Source organism: Microtus ochrogaster, unplaced genomic scaffold (genome assembly GCF_000317375.1).
Source record: "Microtus ochrogaster isolate Prairie Vole_2 unplaced genomic scaffold, MicOch1.0 UNK62, whole genome shotgun sequence".
Classification (NCBI taxonomy): Eukaryota; Metazoa; Chordata; class Mammalia; order Rodentia; family Cricetidae; genus Microtus; species Microtus ochrogaster.
The window spans coordinates 2,200,298-2,224,151 of NW_004949160.1; the positions used below are offsets into that span (position 1 = coordinate 2,200,298).

A 23,854-nucleotide genomic window follows, 5' to 3' on the forward strand; every position below is an offset into this window, starting at 1 on the left:
AGCTAAGGAACAGGATTCTGGAGTCAACATTCCAGGTTTACTCACTGCTGCATCCAAGTTGCTGAGCTCTAAAGTCATCCTGGTCCACGCTGCTTTGTAGAAAACCATCCCTCTCCTTCCCTACACACGCACAAATGAATCCTTCTGCAGCCCATACATCTACATTTTGCCTCTCTGTAGAATCCCCACAATTCATGGGTTTGCTTGAATTTATGCCCACCTCAGTCTGATAGAAGGAACATCCTTCCCTCACTCCCAAATTGTACCTGTAGACTTTTGGGTTTCTCAAGCATCATTGGTGTTCCTCCATGGCAGAATATGGTGTCAAACTGGCCAAGAAGCCTCTGCACAAGTGGAGGTGAGGTTGAGAACGGTTCATTGCACTTTCCTTGTGGCTGTGTGTCCGCAGATAGCACAACAGCAGCTCTCCCCACAGAACTCCAGCAGGGGCAGGACGGATAGCCAGAATGGTCTGCATCTGACCCCCAGGCCCCCAGATTTCCAGAACCCACATAAAAAAAGCCAGGTTATGAGCTTGTATTTGTAATCCCAGCAATGGGAATCTTGTCTAGCTAAAAGCAGCAAGTTCTAGCCAATGAAAAACACTGTCTCAAAAAACATTTAAGGTCAAAATTCTGGCCTATCTGCCTAAGTACACACACACAGCACTCGTGTGTGCTCAGATGCATGCGTGTGCCCCCTCAACAGCATCACTCTTACTTTCCACACACTACTTGTGAACCTGAGAATTTTACACACATTTATAGGCTTTTGTCCATTTTCAAATTATTGAGAGAAGACATTCACAAATTTTAAACTTAACCATTTTATCTTTAAAATTTGTATTAAGATAGTGTATCATTATGTACTTATGACTGGCCTGGAATTTGCTTTGTAGGTGAGGCTGGCCTTGAACTCACAGAGAGCCTCCAGCCTTGCCTCTGTCTTCTGAGTGCTGGGATTAAAGGCGTGCACATGCCTGGAGTTAACCATTTTAAAAGACACAAGTTGGTAACATTTGATATTTGTACTGCCATTCAAACATTGTCACAATTCCAAGACATCAAGGCTTATAGGAGCACATGGTCAGGCCAGAGGCATGTAGGGAAACCAGTACTCCAGGGGTGATGTGGGCAGACACTAGGATCAGGCTGGGTCCCAAGGGTGACATCTACAAGTCTTACTGAGCCTGTAGCTCTTCTTTGGCTACAGGAACACTGCATGGCCAGGCTAACTTAAGACAGAAAGCTGCTTCACAAGATCCAAAGCCAGTCAGCTGCCAAAGGCTGGGAACAGTTTTAAAAACACCCTGTGCTCCGGCCCTACCCACTCTGCTCACCCTTGCAGAGGTGGCTGAGCACGTGTCCTCGCTGCTCCCAGGGCCATATCCTGCCCCTTGGCTCTGTGACTGCAGTTCCTCTACGAGAGGTGAGAGAGTTTCCACCTAAGTCTTGGATGCTTCTGCATCTGACACCTCAGAGTTTGGAAATGGCCTCACTTCTTTATGCTTTTGCTTTGGTTAGCATGTAAACACCTGGAACCCTGCCTAAACTGGCCTGCTAGAACAGGGTAACACACTTCAGCCAACCCAAGAATCCCAAGACCCGGAAAGCTGTCCTGCCAGGATCAGTAGATGATCCAAAGATTTGCAAGCTAAATAAAATTTTATTGCTTAGTGTTGCTTTTTATACATTACTGTAATGTTAGGTAAAGGATACCACGGAAAGCATGTATAGCAAAGAGTGGCCATTGCCCGCCTCACTCACAAACACATTGACTCAGCTGTGCTTGAACATGAGGGTTAGTGCTTTTGCACCTGGAGTAGCTGGGTTTGCTTGTTCCTACTACAAAAGCAATCAGATCCTGTGACACATAAGGGTCCCCCTCCTGAGCAGAAGTGAGATAATACTTTAAGTGTATCACTGGAGATTTCCTGAGTCTGGAGATGAAGGAGAAGGACTCTCCAGTCTTCTGGAAGCCCATACCCTGGTAGAGAGCCAGGGCCACATACTGAAACGCGCTGGTGGTGAGGACTTCACTGAAGCCCCAAGCCCATGCAAACTGGAGGACTGTCCTGACCATGGCTTTCCTTATCCCCTCTCTTCGGTGCTCCAAGGACACAGAGAGGTGACGCAGCCTTAGTTGCTTCTTCTGCAGGAGGGGGTCCTCCACTGGCAGGGAGCCACCAGGCCCACCATCTGACCCCTAGACTCAACTACCCAGAGCAGGAGTCACGGGAACTCAGGTAGGTTGTGGTGATGTCAGCCATGTCTGTGACCAAACACATTGCTTTATACTTTTCCCAAGTATATTTTGCAAGGAGCCACAGAGAAACAAAGAGAGTAAGGCTGGACAGAAGAACCAGAAACCAGGAGCCTGAGGCCGAGAATAGGACAAGAGGGACCCCAAGTAAGAGCAGAGGGTCCGGGACAGCGCCAGCATGTGGCGGAAGGTGGTGGGGATGTGCTCCTCCATGCCTCAGGAGAACAAGTCCACCACACTCCTGTGGTCACTGTCCTGGTACTGGCGGATATGATAAGGAGCCATGGGAGACTTCTGGGTCTCAAATCTCAAAGGCCAAAAGACACATTATCTCTGCCTGTGGGTTTCCCTGTAATCCTGCAGGAGAGAGAAGAAACATGTAAGTCCCCTGACCAAGTTTCCAGCTTTCCAGTAAACATAGAGACCCTGCATTATAGTAACCACAGAGACCCTGCTCTAGGGTGTGTGCTATCGTCTAAGAGGAAACCATCATGGAAGAAAGCATAAGGCAGACACACTAGTTGGAATGTTAATTTCTCTCCCTGTCTTTATGTGGACACTGGACACTGCACGTTATCTCTCTGGACCTGTTTCTTCAATTGCAGAAGAGGATAAAGAAGACTTGCCTTCTAGGGGCCTGGGAGAACTTGATACAGAGGCTAACATGAAGCCATGGTGGTTGCCTTCTCCTTTACCCTCCTGGCCCCATTACTGGATCTCTAAATTTCTTGGAGCATTAAGACCTCTGTGGCAGCCAGTCTTCATGCCCAAACCATTTGATCTCTTTCTCTAGAGTCTGTCCACTGCATATCCAGGGTTTGCAAGAACAAGTTTCAACAAAGTCACTGCCTCTTAACTCTGAAAATTTAGGCTTTTGAGAAAACCTGACCTGGAGGTCCCAAAAAGGTCCTGTTACTTGAGACAAATGCAGAGACCCTCTAACCTTGCCCCAAAGCGCCACTCACCTGGTTGCTCAGAGCTGAAAGTCTAGATCAGCCTTAGCGCCGTGCTTGTGACGGATATTCAAGCTGATCTATGACCTACCCTATTGTGGTAATAGACTTGGTAGAAACTGCATTGGCTGGAAGCTGGGTATATGATAATCATAAACCACAGGTCAAGCAGCTCAGCTGTGACAAGGAACATTCAGATCAGGATCAGCATCAGGATCCCCACAAAATGGACCTGGATGGGAATCAGGATCGGAGATGGCCCAGGTCATTACTCTCATGGCAGAAAGCCTGCCTTTCATCACCTAGTCCCCTCCCGGGTACAGCAGCTCTCTCCCAGCCTACCGACCCTCTCTGAGGCCCTTCCTAGTTCTGATGTTGATCCAGGAGTTCTGATCCTCCTAAGCTCACCAGTCACAAACAAGAGTACACATCTGCTGACTCAGAGACTTCATTGCTGGGCTCTGCCTACCCGGGATGCACCTGTCCCCTGTTAAACGCTGCTGGTGGTCTTCATTGACCTCCCCACCTTTTCCTCAGTCACTGTGTTGATACAGTTGCCATGTTGAATGAGTTTCCCAGGCTCCAGCCATTCAGAGAGACAAACTTCTGTGTAAAAATGTCCCCATTAAGTTCGAGACCAGCCTGGTCTACAGAGCTAGTTCCAGGACAGGCTCCAAAAGCCACAGAGAAACCCTGTCTCGAAAAAGCAAAAAAAAAAAAAAAAAAAAGTCCCCATTGAAGAGATGCCCCAGCTAGTCCCTGGCTCATGGCTTCCCCCATGGATGAAACTAGCTGAAACTAGCATTTGTCTGTAGCCTTAAGCTGTGAGAAGGTCTACACTAGGAGGGCTCTCCCTCTCTTGCGGTGTTAGAATGACAAGCAGAGGCTGCGTCTCCAAACACAAGTCTAGAGCAGTGGGGACTCACAGAGCATTGCAATGGTGTGTGTGTGTGTGTGTGTGTGTGTGTGTGTGTGTGTGTGTGTTACGGCACACACTGCCTGCTTTCCAATGGCTGCTGGAAATTGAGGAGGAGGACTACATACCATTCTTACATAACCTTTCTTGGCAACAAAGATGGAAATTGAGATGGATCAAGGGTCCTTAGAAACTCTGGTAGAATTCTGCACTGAAACCATCTGACTCTTGGCTTTTTTGGTTGGAAGACTTTTGATGACTGCTTCTATTTCTTTGCAGGTTATAGATCTTTTAAATTGTTTATCTGGTCTTGATTTAATTTTGGTATGTGGTACCTATCCAGAAAATTGTCCATTTCTTTTACATTTTCCAATTTTTGGAAGTACAAGTTTTTGAAGTATGACCTGATGATTCTTTGGATTTCCTTTGTGTCTGTTATTATGTCCCCCTTTTCATTTCTAATTTTATTAATTTGGATATTCTCTCTCTCTCTCTCTCTCTCTCTCTCTCTCTCTCTCTCTCTGCCTTTTGGTTAGTTTGGATAAGGGTTATTCTATTTTTGATTTTCCCAAGAACCAACTTTTTATTTCTTTGATTCTTTGTATTGTTCTCCTTGTTTCTATTGTATTGATTTCAGTCCTCAATTTGATTATTTCCTGGGGTCTACTCCTTCTGGGTGAGTTTACTTCTTTTTGTTCCAGAGCTTTCAGGGGTGCTGTTAAGTCACTAGTGTAAACTTCCTCCAAGGTCTTTATGTGGGCATTTAGTGCTATGAACTTTCCTCTTAGCACAGCTTTCATGGTATCCCATAATTTTGGGTATGTTGTGCTTTAATTTTCATTGAATTCTAGGAAGTCTTTTATTTCTTTCTTTATTTCTTCCTTGACCCAGTGATGATTCAGTTGAGCTCCTTCAAATCTCATGAATTTGTAGGCTTTCTGCAATAGTATTGCCATTGAGTTCTAACTTTAAGCCATAGTGATCTGGTAAGATACAGGTGGTTATTCTAATCTTTTTGTATCTGTTGAGATTTGCTTTGTTACCGAGTATGTGATCAATCTTAGAGGAGGTTCCATGAGGTACTGAGAAAAAGGTATATTCTTTTGTGTTTGAGTGGAATGTTCTATAGATATCTGTTAGTTCCCTTATTTCTCTATTAAGTTTCTTTCTGGCTGACCTGTCCCTTGGTGAGAGTGGGGTGTTGATATCCCCCACTCTTAGTGTGTAGTATTTGATGTGTAATTTAAGCTTTAGTAATGTTTCTTTTATAAATGTGAGTGCCCTTGTGTTTGGGGCATAGATGTTCAGAATTGAGACTTCATCTTGATGGATTTTTTCTGTGATGAATATGAATCTCCATCTCTTTTGATAAACTTTAGTTTGATATCTATTTTGTTAGAATTTAGAATTGTTGCACCCGCGTGTTTCTTAGATCCATTTGATTGGAAATTCTTTTTCCAACTCTTTACTCTGATGTAATGTCTGTCTTTGAAGTTGAGATGTGTTTCTTTTTTTTTATTTATTAAAGATTTCTGCCTCTTCCCCACCACCGCCACCCATTCCCTCCCCCTCCCCCGACCAAGTCCCCCTCCCTCGAAGAGCAATCAGGGGAGCACCTCCATCCAGACAGGTGCTCCCATAAATAACCTTGGTCAACATATCAAGATAGACTCCGGGTGTGATTTCTTATGGAAAGATGTTGGTTTCATGTTTCCACAGAAGAAGTCGTACAGGAGAATATTAGGCTCAGTGGAGCTCTATCACCACTGTATGGATGGAGGCGTCACCCCAGCTCCTGGCATCTATACACCCAAAGTGTCTGGATGTTTGGTTGAAAGCTTCACCTCAGCCCATGGCATCCATACACCCAAAGAGTCTGGGATGATTGTTTGGAAGTGTCACCCCAGGCCCTGGCACCCCTATACTCAAAGAGTTTGTCACCATGGCAATGCCAGCTGTCTTGGGGATGGGTGGGGGTATCAGTAGAATGCAGATTACGGTGAAGGTAGAGACAGTCTGGTGAACATTCTGATGGCCTCCTTTAGACTCAGCTTGTCTCAGCCAGCCCACCTAAACTAATGCGGCCTTAGGAAGCAGAAAGTACAAATAATCTAGGACCTTATGCTATCTAGGCAAGTTTACTCTCTCAGACCTATGATTTCTCTGAATGAACATATAGATTTATAAAACATATCAATCATGCTCATTGTTTCAGTAATTTAGAGGAGAAAGCTTCATTCACAGTCTTAGTGTTGGGCTGGTATAACAGCTTAGAACTGGAGCGTTCCTGTGTTGGTTTTGTCACCAGCTGGTGACACTATTGGGAGGTTGTAGTTTTTTAGGAGGTAGGAGACAGTGGTTGACTATACTGTTCCTTTCTCTAATCTGTTCCTTTCTCTTTCTATTTTTGAACCCAGCAGTTTACACTGCCACTACCAGCGGCTATAGGCTGGAGGAGCGGAAGGACCTCCCGCAACAGCCACTCGTTGCTGGTGCATTAGCGGCATTGCTGTTATGAAGGCTACAAAGCACCCTGTGTTTGGATCTAGATGTACAATAACTAGAGCTGCCCCACCATAGCAGTTTCCCTGCCACAGGACACATTGAAATCTCTGGAACTGTGCACCAAGGTCACTCTCTTCCTCGCAGGTTGGTAGAAGCTGAGAAGAAACCTATCTCTGAAGTTCTAGATGTCTGAAAAAGAAGTCTAGAAACATTGATCTCAGAATCCAGGTAAGTAAAAGAGAAAAAGAAAACTGTGGACACCTCCATTAGGTTTTGAAAGGTAAAGAAGGAACAGTTGTTCATTGTCCTTTTTCTTATGACATTTTTTCTTGCAAAGACTGCTTTATTGGTGGCAGTTAGTGCACATCTATAAATACTGATGCCCACAGAAGAGCTCGTTCATCAGATTCTGGTCCATCAAGCACTGGATGAAACTGAGCCACATGAAGACTGGGGTGATGAAGTCAGTTCTGCTTCCTGGGCCATGAAGATGAAGCCACAGCTAACTGATCAATGGCATACAGTGTTCCATGGACTGTCTAAAGACTGGGATGATGAAATCAGTTCTTCTTCTTGGGTAATGAAGATGAAGCCAGAGCTAACTGATCAATGGCATACAGCATTCCACGAACTATCTAAAGACTAGGATGATGCCGTCAGTTCTGCATCTTGGGTAATGAAGATGAAGGAAGAGCTAATTGATCAGTCACATATGGTGTTCCACAATCTGTCAGAGCCACTGTGAGTCTGCAGAGGAGGGCATCAGATGCCCCACCCTTCAGATGCACTGAGATCCCATTATTCTCCTGAAATAACTTTTGTTTCTCTAGAACTTTGCTTTCAAAATGCCTTCGTGAAGTAGTGCTGATGGTTCTTTGGGGAGTCTGATCTCTGGATGGCCAGTAGATTCCGCAACTTCTTTTTTTTTTAAATGTTTATTTATTTATTATGTATATAATATTCTGTCTGTGTGTGTGTGTGCAGGCCAGAAGAGGGCACCAGACCTCATTACAGATGGTTGTAAGCCACCATGTGGTTGCCAGGAATTGAACTCAGGACCTTTGGAAGAGCAGGCAATGTTCTTAACCACTGAGCCATCTCTCCAGCCCCGATTCCGCAACTTCTTGACTGAATTGCTGTCCATTGTATAATACAACTGAACACCAAAATTGGAAACCACTAAGCCAGAAATGATAACATTGTCTTTTTTATTTCATTAAGTTTTTAAAAGGATATAAAACTGGATTTTGTTATGACTTTTTAATGCATGAATATCATTATACTCTTTGCTAATATTTGCTTCTCATAACCCTTGGCTCCTGAGTATTGAAATTTTCCATTTCTCCTTAGAACTATGCATTAATCGTAAGAGTCAACAAAGCTTCTTCTAACTGAATATCTGCACTGTCCTCCTAAGGATCTGGCTAATTAGAGAGAAACACTGGGGATTGAACTCTGAGAAGGATATGTTTTGCAGGGGATTGTGGCACTGTCCAAGATCCTGGGGTCTCCCTCTGGGGCCAGAGGAAGATGACCACGGGGGAAGAATATGTCATTTTCCTCTGTGTACCTCATGGAGGAGGAAATGTGATCAAGAAGTCCAGGAACTCATATCACCAATTATTAAACCTCTCACATGCCTCAACTAGTGGGCTCACACGTCACACCCCACCTCACATAGAATTTTACTCTGTCAAACCTGATTTGCAAACAAGACAAAAGTTACAATCAATGGCAGGGTCAAGCTGAACAGCAAGAGAATCTCAGAGTTCCTTCTTCATCTGCCCAGCTGGGCACAATTCTCGGGGACACCTGTGGGCCTCCACAAGGAACAAAGGCCTGAGATCAGCAAAGGCTCTGGTGTTTGTGACCATCCTCAGAAGAAGACCTCTATAGGACCTGGACAGGCATTGGATCTAGGCTAGACCCTACGCCAGGCTAGCTAATACTTGGCTCTAAACATTGTTACCTACCTTTTCCTAGTTCTCAATGAACCCATGCCATCTGCTTAGCTCCTCCGGGTAATGGAAAACGGCACCTCCACTCCTTGTCTTAGTATTCATTCAGACATGAATTGGAGTCAGCTCCTGGGGTAGTTACTATTCTTCAGTCGTCCATGAACAGTTCAGACCTCTCTGTGGCTGTAACTGGAACATGAGGCCCTGGAATCCAGTGTGGCCCCACTAGCGAAGGTAGAGAAGACCTACATAGTGGCCCCTCCCCTAGGATTATCTTTGCACGTGTGTGTTTTTATGGATGTATGTGGTGTATACTCATATTCATGGACTTACAACATACTACATGTGTATGTTTGGTTAGACCCCAGATAGATGACAGATATCACTCCCTGATTAGTCCCGGTTTTAATTTTGAGATAGGCTATCTCTATGAACTTGAAGAGGTGAACTTGGCTAGTTTGGTTGGTCAGTAGGTTGCAGTAATCTACGTTCCTCTACTCCTGCTTCGCCAACCTCCATGGTTGGCACCTCCCCTGAATTTTGACAGTGTGTCCTAATCCCAAAACTGTTACAGACACAAGTTTGGCCTCTTTGGTACGCTTTTTAGGTCTTATTGTGATTTTAGAGTACTCTAAATGCTTTTCTTATTTCCTGATGAAATCTGTTTAATGTGACATTGCCCTTTTACACTGTGAAACTTTGCAGCATTTGGCATGCTGACAATATTTTGGTAGCAGGTGCTTCTCAAACCCTAAATGTTCTTCAGACAGCTCTCTACATGTTTACTGGCAGCTGTGGCTCCTTGGTTTCTGAGTCTGTAAGCCTGGCCTAACCTGGTTTGCCCCAAGCTCTCAGCATGCTCTGGTCTGGATCTCCAGGCTTTGCCTCAACTCTCCTGGCACAATTTCTACCAACCACATGGAATTACGGCAGTCTGGGGTACCAAAGAACCTTCCTACTGCTCTAAACACATGGTGTGACATGATTTGAGGTCTCTGGTTTGTTTCACTGCCGCCTGGCAGCTCAGACTCAAAATAATCACACAAAAACTTTATTAATTAAATCACTGCTTGGTCCATTATCTCTAGCTTCTTATTGGCTAACTCTTACAAATTAATTTAGCCCATCTCCATGAATCTGTGTATTGCCACGTGGCAGTGGCTTACTGGCAATGTTTTGGCATATCTGTCTCTGGTGGTGGCTCCATGGCTCCTCCTCACTCCCCCTTCTTCCTCCCAGCATTCCTTTTAATTTTTCCCTCCTAGCTCTGTTCTATACTATCAGTACAAGCCAGATTTCTTTATTCATTAATGGTAATCACAGCATACAGAGGGAAATATCACATCAGTGTGACTTAACACAGTATCTCTGTGCACGCATGAATACAGGTTCCCCATAGCACAGCCTCTCCTCTGCACACTCTTGGAAGATCTGAACTAGCCTTAACTGTTAGTGTATGTGGACCTGGCCTCAGAGAACACAGTATAAGAGGAGACTGACTCTGGCTCTCCCTGCAGCTTCTCCACATAACATCTTGGACACCTACCCATGTTTCTGAACATGGAACTTTTGAGAACAAAAGTTCCCATGTTGTTATGTGCTTTGTGACAGAAGTTTATGTCCACTCTTGTTTTAAACACCCCCCCCATCAATGTTCCTGAAAGGGTACTTCAGCCCCCAAAGGGAGAACATTTGGGGACAGGCACACATGTTGTCCACCTCTGGCTGGAAAGACAGGTAGAAATGATTATAAAGGAACTGATGGTGATCGTGGTATTAAAAGCCCAGTCCTCTGAGCAGATGGGGCTGTGTTCACCAGAGAGTTAAGTAAGAAAGTTAAGGGCTCTATTCTACTTAGATTCTAACCATTGGAGGCCTGAGTAACTTTGCTGTGCCCAGTGTGGTACATGAGCATTACAAGTGTTGATGGATCTGACTGATTGGACTAGCCTGTGAATGGTGCTGACTTTGAAAGAAAGGGAAACCAGGTTTGTTTTTAAAGGCTTGTTCACTTGAAGACAAACGTGACAGGACTTGAGTTGAGAAATAATTTCCATGACAGATGGCCAAAGTAGATACGCTTGGGAGCTTCTGATGACTTTCTGCCTGGAATGTCTGCTCAAAAGAAGGGGTGAAGACAGGGGGATGGTGGTGATCCCCATGACACCTGTGACTGCAGAAAAGACGTCAACAGCTCCCTGGATAAGGTGGCCAAGGCTGCTTGCAGGTGAGGGCTGTGCAGGGCAACTGGAGGTCCTGTGTTGAACTGCAGGTTTGTTGTGCCCTCCCTGATGGCAGAGCGGATAGACATTGGTGGATGCTGGGTCAGTGTGTGTTGGCTCATGGGAACCCCCCAAATCACCAAGGCAACAGAAGCAGTGTGTAGATACAGAAACAGAGCTGTGGAGGTGAAAAGGAGCCAGCTTGCCCCCAGCAATGGATAGCTGTCCCTGACTGTGAGCGTTCCTTCCCGTCAAGAAAACATACCCTGTGTGCAGGTCATTCCTGGAACTCAAGGCCCCTTTAAAACCAAGTGCAGCCAGTGGGGAAACAGTGGCAGCGGAGCCAGCTTGGATCCTGTCACATCTGGGAAGACTGCTCAAGCAGAGGGCAAGACAGGCATGAGAGCAGGCTTCCTTCTTGGTTCTGGACAAAGCCACGCAGTTTAAGCCCTTCATTCCAGGCTCAGTGGGGTAGAGATACAAGGCATCCCTGAGTCAGTGCCCCATGGTAAGAAAGCCATATGCACTTGGAGAATGACGGTGGGTGGGAAAGGGTTAAATAACAAACAACATGGTAGCCCTCATCCATGACACTGTTCCCAATATTGCTCGAGAGGAAACAAGTAATAAAAACAATGGGAAGAAAGGTCATACTGTATTCAAACCCATTAACATTTTTTGCTATCTCATTAACTGCTAAATCCCAAGACCAACTGAAACTGTTTTTCCCTAGGTAGAAGGTTTCATTATATAATGTGAATATGAGACCGTCTTACAGATCTGTAACAGCATCTAGGAAAACTGTAAAAACAGAAGTTCAGTAATTTGAACCTAGGAACATCGTAACATGTCTAATATCCCAGAACCTAGAGGCAGAGGCAGGAGGATCACTGCAAGTTTGAGCCAGCCTGGTATACATAGTGATTTCTAGGCTAGTCTGTAGTACAAAGTGAGATCCTATCTCAAAAATGTAAGAACTTGAAAGAAGATGCCTATATGGGTATAAAACACGATTCCCAGGAGTCATAAGGCTGTTGGGTCAAAGCCTCATTGTGAGATGTGGTTTGCCTCCTCCTAGGTACCAGGGAAGCACCTGTGTCCTCAGTGTGCGGCCATGGCTGCTGGCTGAATGCCAAAGCTAGTCAGCAAACGACTGTTGCTGAAGACGCGGGAAATACACTGCTGTGAACTGAATTCTCTCTCAAGCGGTAGGCACTGACAGGGCTGGGCCGTTTAAGGAAGAAATGTTACAAACAGAGCAGGATTGTCACACACAATACCTCTCTGGTGAGACTGAAGGCCTGCCACAGAGGAGAAACTCGTGTTTGGTGCTGTAAGTGGTCAAACACCTATGGGGAAGCAGCTCCTAGTACTGTTTTCTCACACGGGTGTCACGTGCCCGACAAACTGCCTCCCGAACATCTGTGTTTACACCCATAGACTGCCACTGCTCACCAGGACAGTAGACATGTCTTTTTCACGATGGGCAGCAGTTCTACGGAGATTCCTGCTTGGTTAAACTGTGGAAAATAAGCATCCAGTGCTGTGGCCTTGAGTGTTAGAACTGATATCATTCCATCCATGGCCTGGGGGACACTGAGGAAGAAGCTTAAGCACTGGAAGCAGGTGGGGAGTGTGGTGGAGCTATCTCTTCCAGACTGAAGCATTTCCATGTGGAAGAAAAGGGGAGGCTCATGGACTCCTAAGAGAGCTTGAAGGTTCAGAAGGCCATTTCTAATGTTCACAATTGCCAAGGTGATGGACTCTTGGGGACGCCGTAGCCTGCTAGTTGTGTGAGACATTCCCAGGGAAACGTGTCCACCAGTCATTGTTCTTGTCGGTGTTGGTTTTGAGTATGCAGCTGCCCGAGCACCCATGGTGTTAGAAGCAAAGCCAGTGAGTGCATTGGCTTATCAGATAGCGTGGAAGGAATCGTTTCTTTCAGCTATCATGTTCCAATAGCTATGGTGAAAGATGTCACTACATATGTGCACAGGAAGCTTCACATCAGCAGCGGTGCCCTGATCCTGGCTGGAGCTGCAAGAGCTGTCCTCCAGTATTCAAGTCTCTCCATCATCTCACTATGGAAGTTTACGCCTTGCTGACCTTCCATAGCTGCCCTTTGGTCCCCACTATCCGGGGCCCATGTGCGTCCTAAATGTTTAAGAGTTCTCCTTTGCTATTGGGTATGTGTTTCAAAGAATAGGGACCATTAGACCATGCCTGGTGCCCATGGAGGAGAGAGCACCGGATGCCCTTGAACTGGAGTTAATGGTGTGTTAATGTTAATGGTGTTAATCCACTGTGTCCATACTGGGAATTGAACCCAGGGCTTCTGCAGGAACAGCCAGTGCTCTTAACCACATAGCCAATCTCTCTAGGCCCATCTTTCCATGATTTTGGAGCTACTTGTGGAAAACCTAGTCTCACTGCATGAGGAAAGCAGAAGACACTTGGGGGAGCAAGTCCTAAGCATCCCCGACACAGGGCTATCTGGAGAGGCCCACGGTTGCGTGTGAAGCTGATCTAGACTAGAAGCGTCAACAAGTTCCTTGGTTTGGGCAGTGGCCTGGGTGGAATGACTAGGGAGCAGATGTGGATGGCTGAGTTGTCAGAGGAGCCTAGGGAGGCTGGCCAGAGGGAGATGGACCTCAAGAGGAACTGTGGGGATGTTGTAGGCAGGGAAAGGCAGAGCACTGTACAGAAGGCCCAGAGTAGGGGGCCACAGTCACAGATGATAAATGACTTGGGATTGGAACCACTCCATGTGGCTATGAATGGGCCTGTGGCAAGGCCAGTTGGCGGGATGACAATCACCCATCAAATCCCTTGGAATGAAATGACAGGCTGAACAGTAGCCCTGGATCTTTCTGAATGTCACAAGTGATTGTATGAGGGAAACCTGGACAACTGTGTCCAGCAGGACTCTTGGAGCTGGGGAAACGCAACTAGGGACTCCAGACAGCTAGGGTGGTAGAGATGAAAGACACGGAATCCGGATGGAAACACATTCTATTCGCCAGTGTGCTGGAGACTTGTGTGAAGGAAAGATCAGGCCTGTGGCACCTGTTTCTTGAGCCCCCAGTTCTTGCCATGCATGATGGGTACAGCTAAGTTGCAAGAAGTGGTAGGAGTGAAATTGCTCTCCAACCACACTGCCTCTTTCTGGATCCACAAAAACACTCCACACATGGCCTGCAGAGACTCACGCGGTCCATAGATTGAAGCTAGCCAGTGCCAGTGGCGACTACACAGGCTAGTCAGGCCACGTAAGTTACCCAACTGAATCACTGGCCACCACAGCCCTTCTCTAGGAAGGAAAACAGAGCACAAAGGAAATCGGACACTTCCTTGCCTTAGTTCTTTATCCACAGCAAACAGAGAGGAATACAATGAAAATGACAAAGGAATTTTGTGATTTGTCCACTGCAATATCAGGGCTGTTTTTTCCACAGCACAGTGAGCTGGACTGACAGACACACAGAGGAAGAAGGTCACAGCTCATGTTCAGGAACAGAAGGGAATGAGTATGTGAAACAAATCATAGAGAGATCCAGGAGCCACAGGAGTGTGTCCATAAAATATTCACGTGTCTTCTGGAAGCCCATGCTGTAGTAAAGGGTCACAGCACCTTGCTGGATGACACCTGTTCCAAGGACAACATCACTGTAACCCTGGTCCCGTGCAAACTGGAGGACAGTTCTGACCAGTGCTTTCGCTATCCCCTGTCCACGATGCTGTGAGGACACAGACAGGTGAAAGAGCTCCAGCTGCTTCCTCCCTAATGGGGGATCCTTGACTGGTAGACAGCCCACGGTGCCCACCACCTCTCCCCCAGACTCAGCCACCCAGAAGCAGGAACCACGTGCACTCAGGTAGAACTTGGGGATGTCAGCCATGTCTGTGTGCAAACTGTTGGACACATACTTGTTCCAGGCATGACTGACAAGGAACCAAAAGAATAGAAGCATGAAGAAGATGCATATAACAGCCAGGAGCCAGGAGTCAGACAGCAGGACTATAGCAAGAGGCACCCCAACTAAGACCAGGAGGGTTCTGGGCAGTGTCAGCAGGTGGCGGAAGGAGGCAGGGATGTGCTCCTTCAAGCCCCTGGAGAACAAATCCACGACTTTTTTGTAGTCTCTCTCCTGGAACTGGCGGATGTGAAAAGAAGCCATTGGAGAACTTCGTCTCAAATCTCAGCATCCACAAGACATATCCCGGTCTGCTTGCACTGCTTCCTTACAGCCCTACAGGAGTCAGAGAGAGCCTCGTGAGTTTCCCCAACCTCCACTCACCACCCAGATCCCAGCCTCCAGACTCACAGGTGCACATTGCCACTGCCACCGAGGAGGAAGCAGAACACCAACAGTGGGAGATAGCATTAGTTTCCAGAACATTGCACCCCTGACCCTTCCAGTGCCAAGTCATGTGAACCTAGGCATGCCAACCTCTCTGAGGCTGTGTACACTCGTCTGTGGATCAGTGTAAAGGAACACCTGGTGTCTAGGGTAATTTTGAGGACAGCAAGCTTGATACAGCACAGGCAATTGCGGTCTCCTTTCCACTTCTCCAGTCTTCAGTACATTGAGGTGATTCCCCATGGAAGGAAGATGGGGTGTCCCCAACTGTGTTTTCTCTTCAGGATTTATGGTTTCAGAATCCCATGTTCCCAATGGCAGTTGTCAGCAAGTATTTCCTTAGTTAGAAATATCTAATCCACGAAATAGCAAAGGTCAAGCCCCAAAGCTCGTGACTCTTGAACACCCAAGAAGGATATGGGACTTAGAGTGAGAGACACCAACTTTGTCTCTCTGTCCTCTTAGCTGCCCCCACATCAGAGTGTCCGGGATGACATCTGGAACCTGCCAGGGTCTGTCCCACTCTGGGGAACAGAGCTGGGCTGGTGCCCTATTGGCAGGCTCTTGGATAATCATAAACCAGAGGTCCAAAAGCCGGAATGGGACAGAGGAGAGAGCCTGGTCCCTTCACTTTGTATTACCCCACAGCTTTAGCACAGAGAAACAAGCCCTGGGATGGTCCTTACCCTTATGGAAGTCTGCTATCTCTCTTCCTGATTTCTTCATGTTATACCATCTCTCACCCAGGATGCTTGATCTTGTCTCAAGCCCAAGACACTGCTGTTAGGAGAACCATGGGACAGTGTAACTACCTGTGGACTCACTTGGGTAGAAGTCTCATTGGCTGGCACCTGCATGTTTGATAATCATAAACCCGGGGTTATTACAAGGCAGGGGCCAAAGTCCAGCTAATTTTGTGATTCCCGCTGAATTAATCTGGAAGGGAAGGGGGAATCTAGGATGACTCAGGCTTCCTTACCCTCATGGTAAGCTGCCACCCATCTCCTTGTCCCTTTCAACCTATAACCTTTGTCCTGTCTCACTTGCCCGCACCGATGCCACCTTGGTCTCTACATGTCCCTCCTAGGAGGAACTAGAAACTGAACCACTCATTTTGACCTCACCTGTCACAAGCAAGAATCCAGGACTAAGGGCTCGGGAACAAGAGCCTCATTACGGAGTGTCTCCCTTCAAGCTCTGCCTGCTCCTTGACAAAGGGTCTAGGTGGTCCTCACTGACTTCTGCCCCTTTCTTACCAACAGGCTCTCACTCAATCATCCATCCTTTTAGGGACATCAGGGTGGGATGCTGTGGGACAATGATCTTGTTCCCTGTAAAGATTTCTCACTTGTATTGCTTTAATAAAATGCTGGTTGGCCATCAGCCAGGCAGGAATTATAGGTGGGGTGACAAGAATAGGAGAATTCTGGGAAGAGAAAAGGCTCAGTCTACAGTCATCACCCAGACCAAGAGGAAGCGAGATGAGCATGCCTCACTGATGAAAGGCACCAAGCCCATGGCTAACACAGACAGGAATTATGGGTTAATGTAAGATGTAAGAGTTTGTTAATGAAAAGTCTGAGCTACTAGGCCAACCAGTTTATAATTAATGTAGGCCTCTGTGTGTTTTTTTGGGACTGAATGGCTGTGGGACAGAATGAAGATTCTGGATGGGACAGAATCTTCTCTCAACAATGGTAGACCTGGACGAAGGATATTTGCATGAACTCTAGGGATTGCTCCCAGGTGAAGCCTCACACACCATCCCCACCCCTGCTGACACACAGCAGTTTCAAATGTAGACTGTATAGAGGTGCTGTACAAGTAAGGATTTCAGATATTTAATGTGTGAGTTAAAAAGTTCCAACAACTGGGGGCTATTCTCATTCAAACCAATCACATTTGATGATTTTTTGTTTTGTCTTTTTTTTTTTTTTCCGAGACAGGGTTTCTCTGTAGTTTTGGAGCCTGTCCTGGAACTAGCTCTTGTAGACCAGGCTGGTCTTGTTTTGTCTTAAAGGAAATTAAGGTTTATTAGGAAAAAAAAACAACCAGAAAACGAGGTCAGGCTGAAGGACAGGAGCTTGTGTGCTTTCCCTTCCATCTATGCGCACTGTGCTCACTGCGGGTTTCTCAAAACCCAGTAGTCTTAACTCCCAGGTGCCTTGAATGTGTGTTGGACTATGGACTTTTCTGCTGTTCTGAGTGCAGGGTGAACCTTCTTCTACCAATGCTCTCCTGACACAAGGCTGTAGCCTCCTAGTTTCCCTCTGATTCAGCTGCTCAGTTCAAGTTCACTTGTATTTTCTGAGGACAGGAAGTGTGGATCTGCCATTAAGAGCCAGTTCCTTGTCATCTTAAAAAGGTTCAGTCCCAGGGACACCAGGTTGATGGAGATTCAAGTCATTGCAATCTCAGGTAGCTGGTACTCCAAAGATACTGATGACTTCTAGTGATGGGATTACTAGTGACTCTCAGGGATGTTTATGGTGGCAAGAGCATACATACTCCACAAGGATGGAGCTCCTCAGGGAGGACAAGGACCAAAGCAGCCCAATGCAGATGGGGGGGTACCACCAAGGCCCCCAGAGACCTACCATCATAATTCAAGGTTCGTACCTGAAACAGAGTATGGACCACTACTTGTCCAATAACCTAAGCACCCCAAGAGATAAAGGACCCCTGGGAACTCAGGAAACCTACACAAAGATGTAGATGTAAGATATACTGGAACCCCAAAAGAACGAGAGAATACAATGCATTAAAGGATACAAACACCCTGATAGGGATGAAGGACCTCTGTGTATGCGGGACTGAGGGGTGAGTCATGGGTGCACATCACCTACTCTAAGTGCCACAGTACTGTTCGAGAGCTGGGCAAGGACCTGGAGATTGAAACACACAGAGAGAGACACGGGGAGCACCAAGAATGCCCTATTATTGTGTTCCAAAGCAGCTTATATAGGGTCTCCTTGACTAATATCCACGCCCTAACTCTCAGCTGTAATCCCACCAGAAACCACTCCCCTGCCATCAGGAACTCCTCAAGGTCTTGTGCTCAGAGCAGCTGCAAAACAAGTTGTTTGCTCAGAGCAGCTGCAAGCATAGGAAAACAAGCTGTTTACTCTGGCAGGCAGAGAGTCACAGGAAATTCAGAGTCTGGGGGTCTACAGTCCCCAACAGGTGGGCTCTAGTCACCATGAGGGTAACAGTGGAGATACCATGGGGGTGTGCAGAAGACCCAGAGGCTTACAGTGGAGACATAGACTGTATAAAGTAGGTGAGGAGGGCTGCAGAGACGGCTCCGTGGTTAAGATGCTGGCTCCTTCGACCTCCGTGCGGGCTTTATTCACACGGCACACATACAGGCAAAGCACCCACACTCATAAAATCATATATTTCTTTATAAAGTAAATTTTCAAGGATGATGAGGCTCCAGAGTTTGTGTTTTGAGGGTTCTGTTCCCTTCCTATCCTGTTCAGCTGATTATGGGATGGACAGTTAATAGAATTCTAATTTTATCCCGACTTCCACAGATACCTTCCTGGTAGATTATGATGCTCAGACAGGTCCTGAGGTAGAGGCGACAGAGGCCTCTGTCTCTCCTTCTTGTCTGCACTAAGCATCCCACCCGTGAGCCCTAGCGTCCCTCCCTCACTCTCACCATGCGACCACCCTGTTCCAAGTTCAAACTGACAGCAGTGTCCACAGTAAGAAGTGGTGGGAAGTTCTAGACTAGGAGGGCCCTTCCTCTCGCGCGTGGTGTTAGAATGACAAGCAGAGGCTGCGTCTCCAAACACAAGTCTAGTGCAGTGGGGACTCACAGAGCATTGCAATGGTGTGTGTGTGTTACGGCACACACTGCCTGCTTTCCAATGGCTGCTGGAAATTGAGGAGGAGGACTACATACCATTCTTACATAACCTTTCTTGGCAACAAAGATGAAAATTGAGATGGATCAAGGATCAGCATCCAGAACAGTACCACACCCACAGTGAACTAGGTAGAGGCAGTACCAGATTAAAGTGATCTTTTGGCAAGATGTAGCTCTAGTTGAGTCTCTGCTGCGTATTACTAGCGTGGGGACACATATCTCTTCTATGCAACCAAGCAGCTTTCTTTGCTGAAGCATCACCTGGTGAGGAATTGCCCGAAGTGAGTCTGGGTAGATCGGGACAACTCACACTGAGGCTCGGGGTTTGCCAGCCCGTCTGTGTCTTTGGAGTTCAGTGGCGGAGAGAACATTCACAGTGGTGTGGGCTGTGGCTTTAGTGCTTGTCCTGTCTTAGTCCCTTCAGTCTGGCCCCTGGTCTCAGTTCCTAGAGTGGAAGCTTCCAGACAAACTCCATCCAGGATTGGGACAGCATCCATCTGGAAGAAGCTAGCTTGACTGGCTTCCTGCCTCATGGGAGCTGATAAATTCTTCCTGGTCTTTGTTTCTAATGCTCTGGAGTTGAAGTCAAGTGTGCACTGGGGAGAACAGAAGTCCCACATAGCCAGCCCTGGGGAGTTTGGAACAGCCAAGCATAGCAGAGAGAGTACAGAGGTCTTGTACTTTCTTACTGCGAGAGCAGCCGTACCCCCCCCCCACACACACACACACACTCTGCTGAGTGCTGAAGTCCACAGTTCATATCTTCAGGTTGTTATGGACTCACCCAACCCTAGAAGATTCCACATCTCTAGTGAAGTTGTTATGTCAAATTTTGAGGTTCATTTTCTCTGTCAATCTTTGAGATCTGTGATACTAAAAAGGCTAAATCCTTTTGATCTTTTACTGATTTTGACCCCCAAATAGGTGGGGGTTTTTTTTGTTTGTTTTTCTTCTTGGAATTGTGGAACAGCTGTGTGTTCAAGCAGCTAAGGAGACTTGTATTCTGAGCATGTGCCCTTCTGAGAAATCCTATTTGATTTCCTGTTTATAGTTTAATGGTAGGACCTAGGTGGCCCATGCCTCAGGCCACACAGCCAAAGGGAATGCTGAGGGTGGGGCTTCGAGTGGGAAGAGATATTACACTGTAACCCATCAGAGGTCAGATTCCAGTTCCATCTCTGGGGAATATCTTCAGCTCTTGGTCTCCTTTCCTACAGTTGGGGAAGCGACACCCCACCCCCAACCCTGCTCTGGGTTCTCTTTCCCAATCCCCAAGAACTTTGCACACACCGGTTTGGTCTCTTTGACTTTTTTAAGTCTTATTGTGACTTTAGACCTATTTAAATGCCCTTATTTCTTGGTGAAATGTATTTAACATACCTGATTTATTTAACCTGGAAACTGATCTCATACTTCCAGAAAAACTCGAATCATGTTACTTGCCTTGGGCACTGAAGATACTTTGGATCCACTTCTGGGCTGAATAGACTTTAGGCAACATAGCAGGTGGTTTGGGAAAGAGGCTCTCAGGAACACAGGGCTAAATCTCCGTGATCGCCATGATGCAAGTATGTATCTGGATTAAAGAGCTGACAATTCTCCTCCTTTGCCTTGAAGAGTCCGTGCACCAGAGAGGCAGTCTTCACACTCGCCCTTCTCTGGGGACTATGAAGCTCGTTCCTTGGCCTCTGAAGTTCCCAGAGAACTTCACTGAGGATGAAGAGAAGGTCACTTGGTCCCAATCAACTCCCAGGAACATGCGAAGCTGTGATGGCCACCTTGTACTTTAAGGCTCAGCAGCAGGGACGCTGCCATAGTTAGCATCCCCTCCCAGGAGGGTCTTGCAGGTCTCCTGGTGTATATATATAGTGAGTTCTAGGCTAGTCTGGAGTACAAAGTGAGATCCTTTCTCCAGAACTTCCTTTCAGACCAAAGATTCCTGGGATACGGGGGAGTCTCCTGCAGTAAGAAGTACTCAACTCATGGTGGCGCTCTTCCCGAAAAAGACGCTCTTCCTGCTCCTGCTCTGGGACGCTGGCGTGGGAAGAACTGTTTGTTTCCTTTCTCATTTTTCTCAGAAAATGCCTTTAATGCTACTTTTATTCCCAGATGAAGACTAGTCTTTAAGATTAAAATAGAGAAGTTATAAGAAAAAAAATCAAGTTACTGATAGGGGTCCAGCAGGCCAGTAGTGACTTCACCTTCACAGCTTTCTGTAGAGAATGGGTAGGTGTTGTGCTGGGACATGACATCACTAATGGAAAAAGTTGGAACCAATAGGGAGTAGTTTAGAATCGCAGATGAGCCTGTAAGTGGACTTGTGGAAAGAAGGTTGCTAGGAAAGTGTGATATGGATGATGAAGGAGTTGAACCTTATTATAGACAAAGACCAGCTAGAAGTGAATGTGGCATTACAGTTTTGGAGACCACCACAAAAGCAATATAAACAGCAAAAAGGTGTCCCTTACTTGAGCTGAAACTATCCTTCCAAAGACCCCTGTAAAAGAGTCCCAGAGTGAACATGTAGACAGAGCTGTGGACAGGGTGTGTCTAGATGTGTTATAGCCAAGTTCTTATCCACATCAGACCTGTAACAGTCATTCAACCCTGTTCTGCAGGCTGTGTAGGAATAATTGCAGGGACTAGGAGATGGCTCCGTGGATAAAGTGTTTGCCACGCAAAGTGTGAAGATGGGAGTTTGGATGCCTAGAACCCACGTAAAAGCCGAGCAAGCGTGCTGACTGACTAAAATGGGGTCAGGGACCCCCAGAGCAAGCTGACCAACCAGTATGGTCAAATTCATAGGTTCCAAGTTCAACCAGGCACTCTGCCTTGATAAATAAGAGTTAAAGAGATTGAGAAGGCTCATGTCAACTTCAAGCCTCACATGTACGCACACACATGTGCACCTGTGGCAAGCACATGCATACACATGCCAGGTGAGCTTGATAGTTCACCTGTGATCCTGGTGAGTAGCAGAGATAGGCTCCCCAGGTTGAGCTAGCTAGTTGTACTCCCCAAACCAGCAAACTCCTGGTCCAAGTGACAGAGTCCGCCTCAACACACATGACAGTGTTATGGAATAATCTTTTTGTACACTGTGAAGAAGTGACATTCTGGTTGGTTTAATAAAGAGCTGAACAGTCCATAACTAGGCAGAATTTCCAGGCATTGAAGATGCCGGGAAGAAGAAGAAGGACAGAGATGTGAGAAAACTAGAGGGATTAGAGCAAGCAAAATGGGCACTACAGAGATGTGCTAATAAAGCCACAAGGCAGGAAGTCAATTAATAGAAATGGGTTAGTTTAAGGTATAAGATCTAATTAGAAAAAAATCTAAGCTATTGGCTGAGCTTTCCTAATTAATAATAAATCTCTGTGTTTGGGAGCTGGCTGCAGGACAGAGAGTAATTGACGAAGACAGCTAATGATGTCAACGTCTGGCCATGCGCATACGTGTGAATATGCATATGTGCTTGGATGCACCAGACATACAAAAATAAAACACAACACAGATGGCTCTGGATAAACCCCGGGGCTCACAAGATAAGATAAAAAAGTCGTGATTCTGGGAAAGGGACTTGTGGGAAGGAGGGCAGTTTGATAGAAACTGAAGGAAAAGAAAAGAGGGTAGGAGGAAAGAATAAACATAATAAACCACATACATGCAAGAAAATTGTCGAGCTGGGTGATGGTGGCGCACACCTTTAATCCCAGCTCTCGGGAGGCAGAAGCAGGTGGATCTTTGAGAGTTTGAGGCCAACCTGGTCTACAGAGCGAGTTCCAGGACAGGCTCCAAAGCTACACAGAGAAACCCTATCTCAAAAAAAAAGTAAAAAAATAAGTCTAATTAATTTAAAAAGCACAACATAAAACTAGAGCACAGGGGGCTGGAAAGATGAAAGATGACTCAGCAGTTATGAGCCCTTGCTTCTGTAGAGAACCCAAGTTTGGTTCCTAGCACCCACATGAGTGCTTATAACCATCTGTAACTTCACTTATAGGGACTCCAAAACTCTCGCTAAACTCCACAGACATTAGGCATGCCTGTGGGGTGTGTGTGTGTGTGTGTGTGTGTGTGTGTGTGTGTGTATACACACACACATGCATATATATAGTTCAGGCCACACATTAAAACACATCAAATTTAAGAAGTAAGTTATAAAATTAAAATTTAAGGCATGCCCCTTTTTGAACAGAAATGGAGGAGTGGATGGGGAAGGGGCAGAGGGGAGGTGGGGAGGGGATGGGAGGAGAGAAGGAAGGGGAACTTCGGTAGGGATGTAAAATAAATAAGTGCAATTTTTAAAAAGATAAAAATGAAGAATAAAGCAAATATGTTACTCAGAAAAAAATACTTTTAAAGCAGGAAAGAAGAGTGGGTTTTATTAACATGTTTCCAGGTGTATTGAGATTTGGCCCCTGAAGAACACTTGTTTTCTTCTTCTTCTCTCATACTGACCACAATTTCCCCTCCTTCCACTCCTCCCTCCCAGTCCCCCTGAACCTCCCCTCTCCCCTGGATCCATTGCTTCTCTTTCCTCCTTCAGAGAAGAGCAGGCCTCCCAGGGATATCAAGTGAACATGGCATCACAGATTACAGCAAGACTAGACTCAAACCTTCAACCCAGTGGGAGAAAAAGGGTCCCAAGAACAGGCAAAGCAGTCAGAGATACCCCACTCCCCCTGTTAGGAGTTCCACAGGAACACCAAGCAACACAACCATAACATACACAGATGGTCTGGCTCAGGCCCACACAGGCTCCCTGACTGTTGCTTCAGTCTCCACGAGCCCCTATGAGCC

The 23,854-nt window shown here is 46.4% G+C and overlaps 1 protein-coding gene and 2 pseudogenes across 1 annotated transcript; all 3 read right to left on the bottom strand.

Moving 5' to 3' along the window:
* Positions 1 to 1,758: 1,758 nt before the first annotated feature.
* Positions 1,759 to 2,565, bottom strand: LOC101981438 (annotated as a pseudogene).
* A 4,727-nt stretch (positions 2,566 to 7,292) lies between these two features.
* LOC113455546 lies at positions 7,293 to 9,113 on the bottom strand (annotated as a pseudogene).
* A 5,057-nt stretch (positions 9,114 to 14,170) lies between these two features.
* LOC101980028 (N-acetyltransferase 8-like) lies at positions 14,171 to 15,961 on the bottom strand. The gene is made up of 2 exons (XM_005369847.1): positions 15,864 to 15,961; positions 14,171 to 15,066 (listed from the first exon to the last, which is right to left on the bottom strand). The coding sequence occupies exon 2, from the start codon at positions 14,992 to 14,994 to the stop codon at positions 14,311 to 14,313; it is 684 nt and encodes a 227-aa protein (XP_005369904.1). The 5' UTR covers positions 14,995 to 15,066; positions 15,864 to 15,961; the 3' UTR covers positions 14,171 to 14,310.
* Positions 15,962 to 23,854: the final 7,893 nt, after the last annotated feature.

Excerpts from the sequence above, each read along its gene's own strand:
- LOC101980028 (XM_005369847.1), bottom strand. The coding sequence starts at position 14,994 with ATGGCTTCTTTTCACATCCGCCAGTTCCAGGAGAGAGACTACAAAAAA.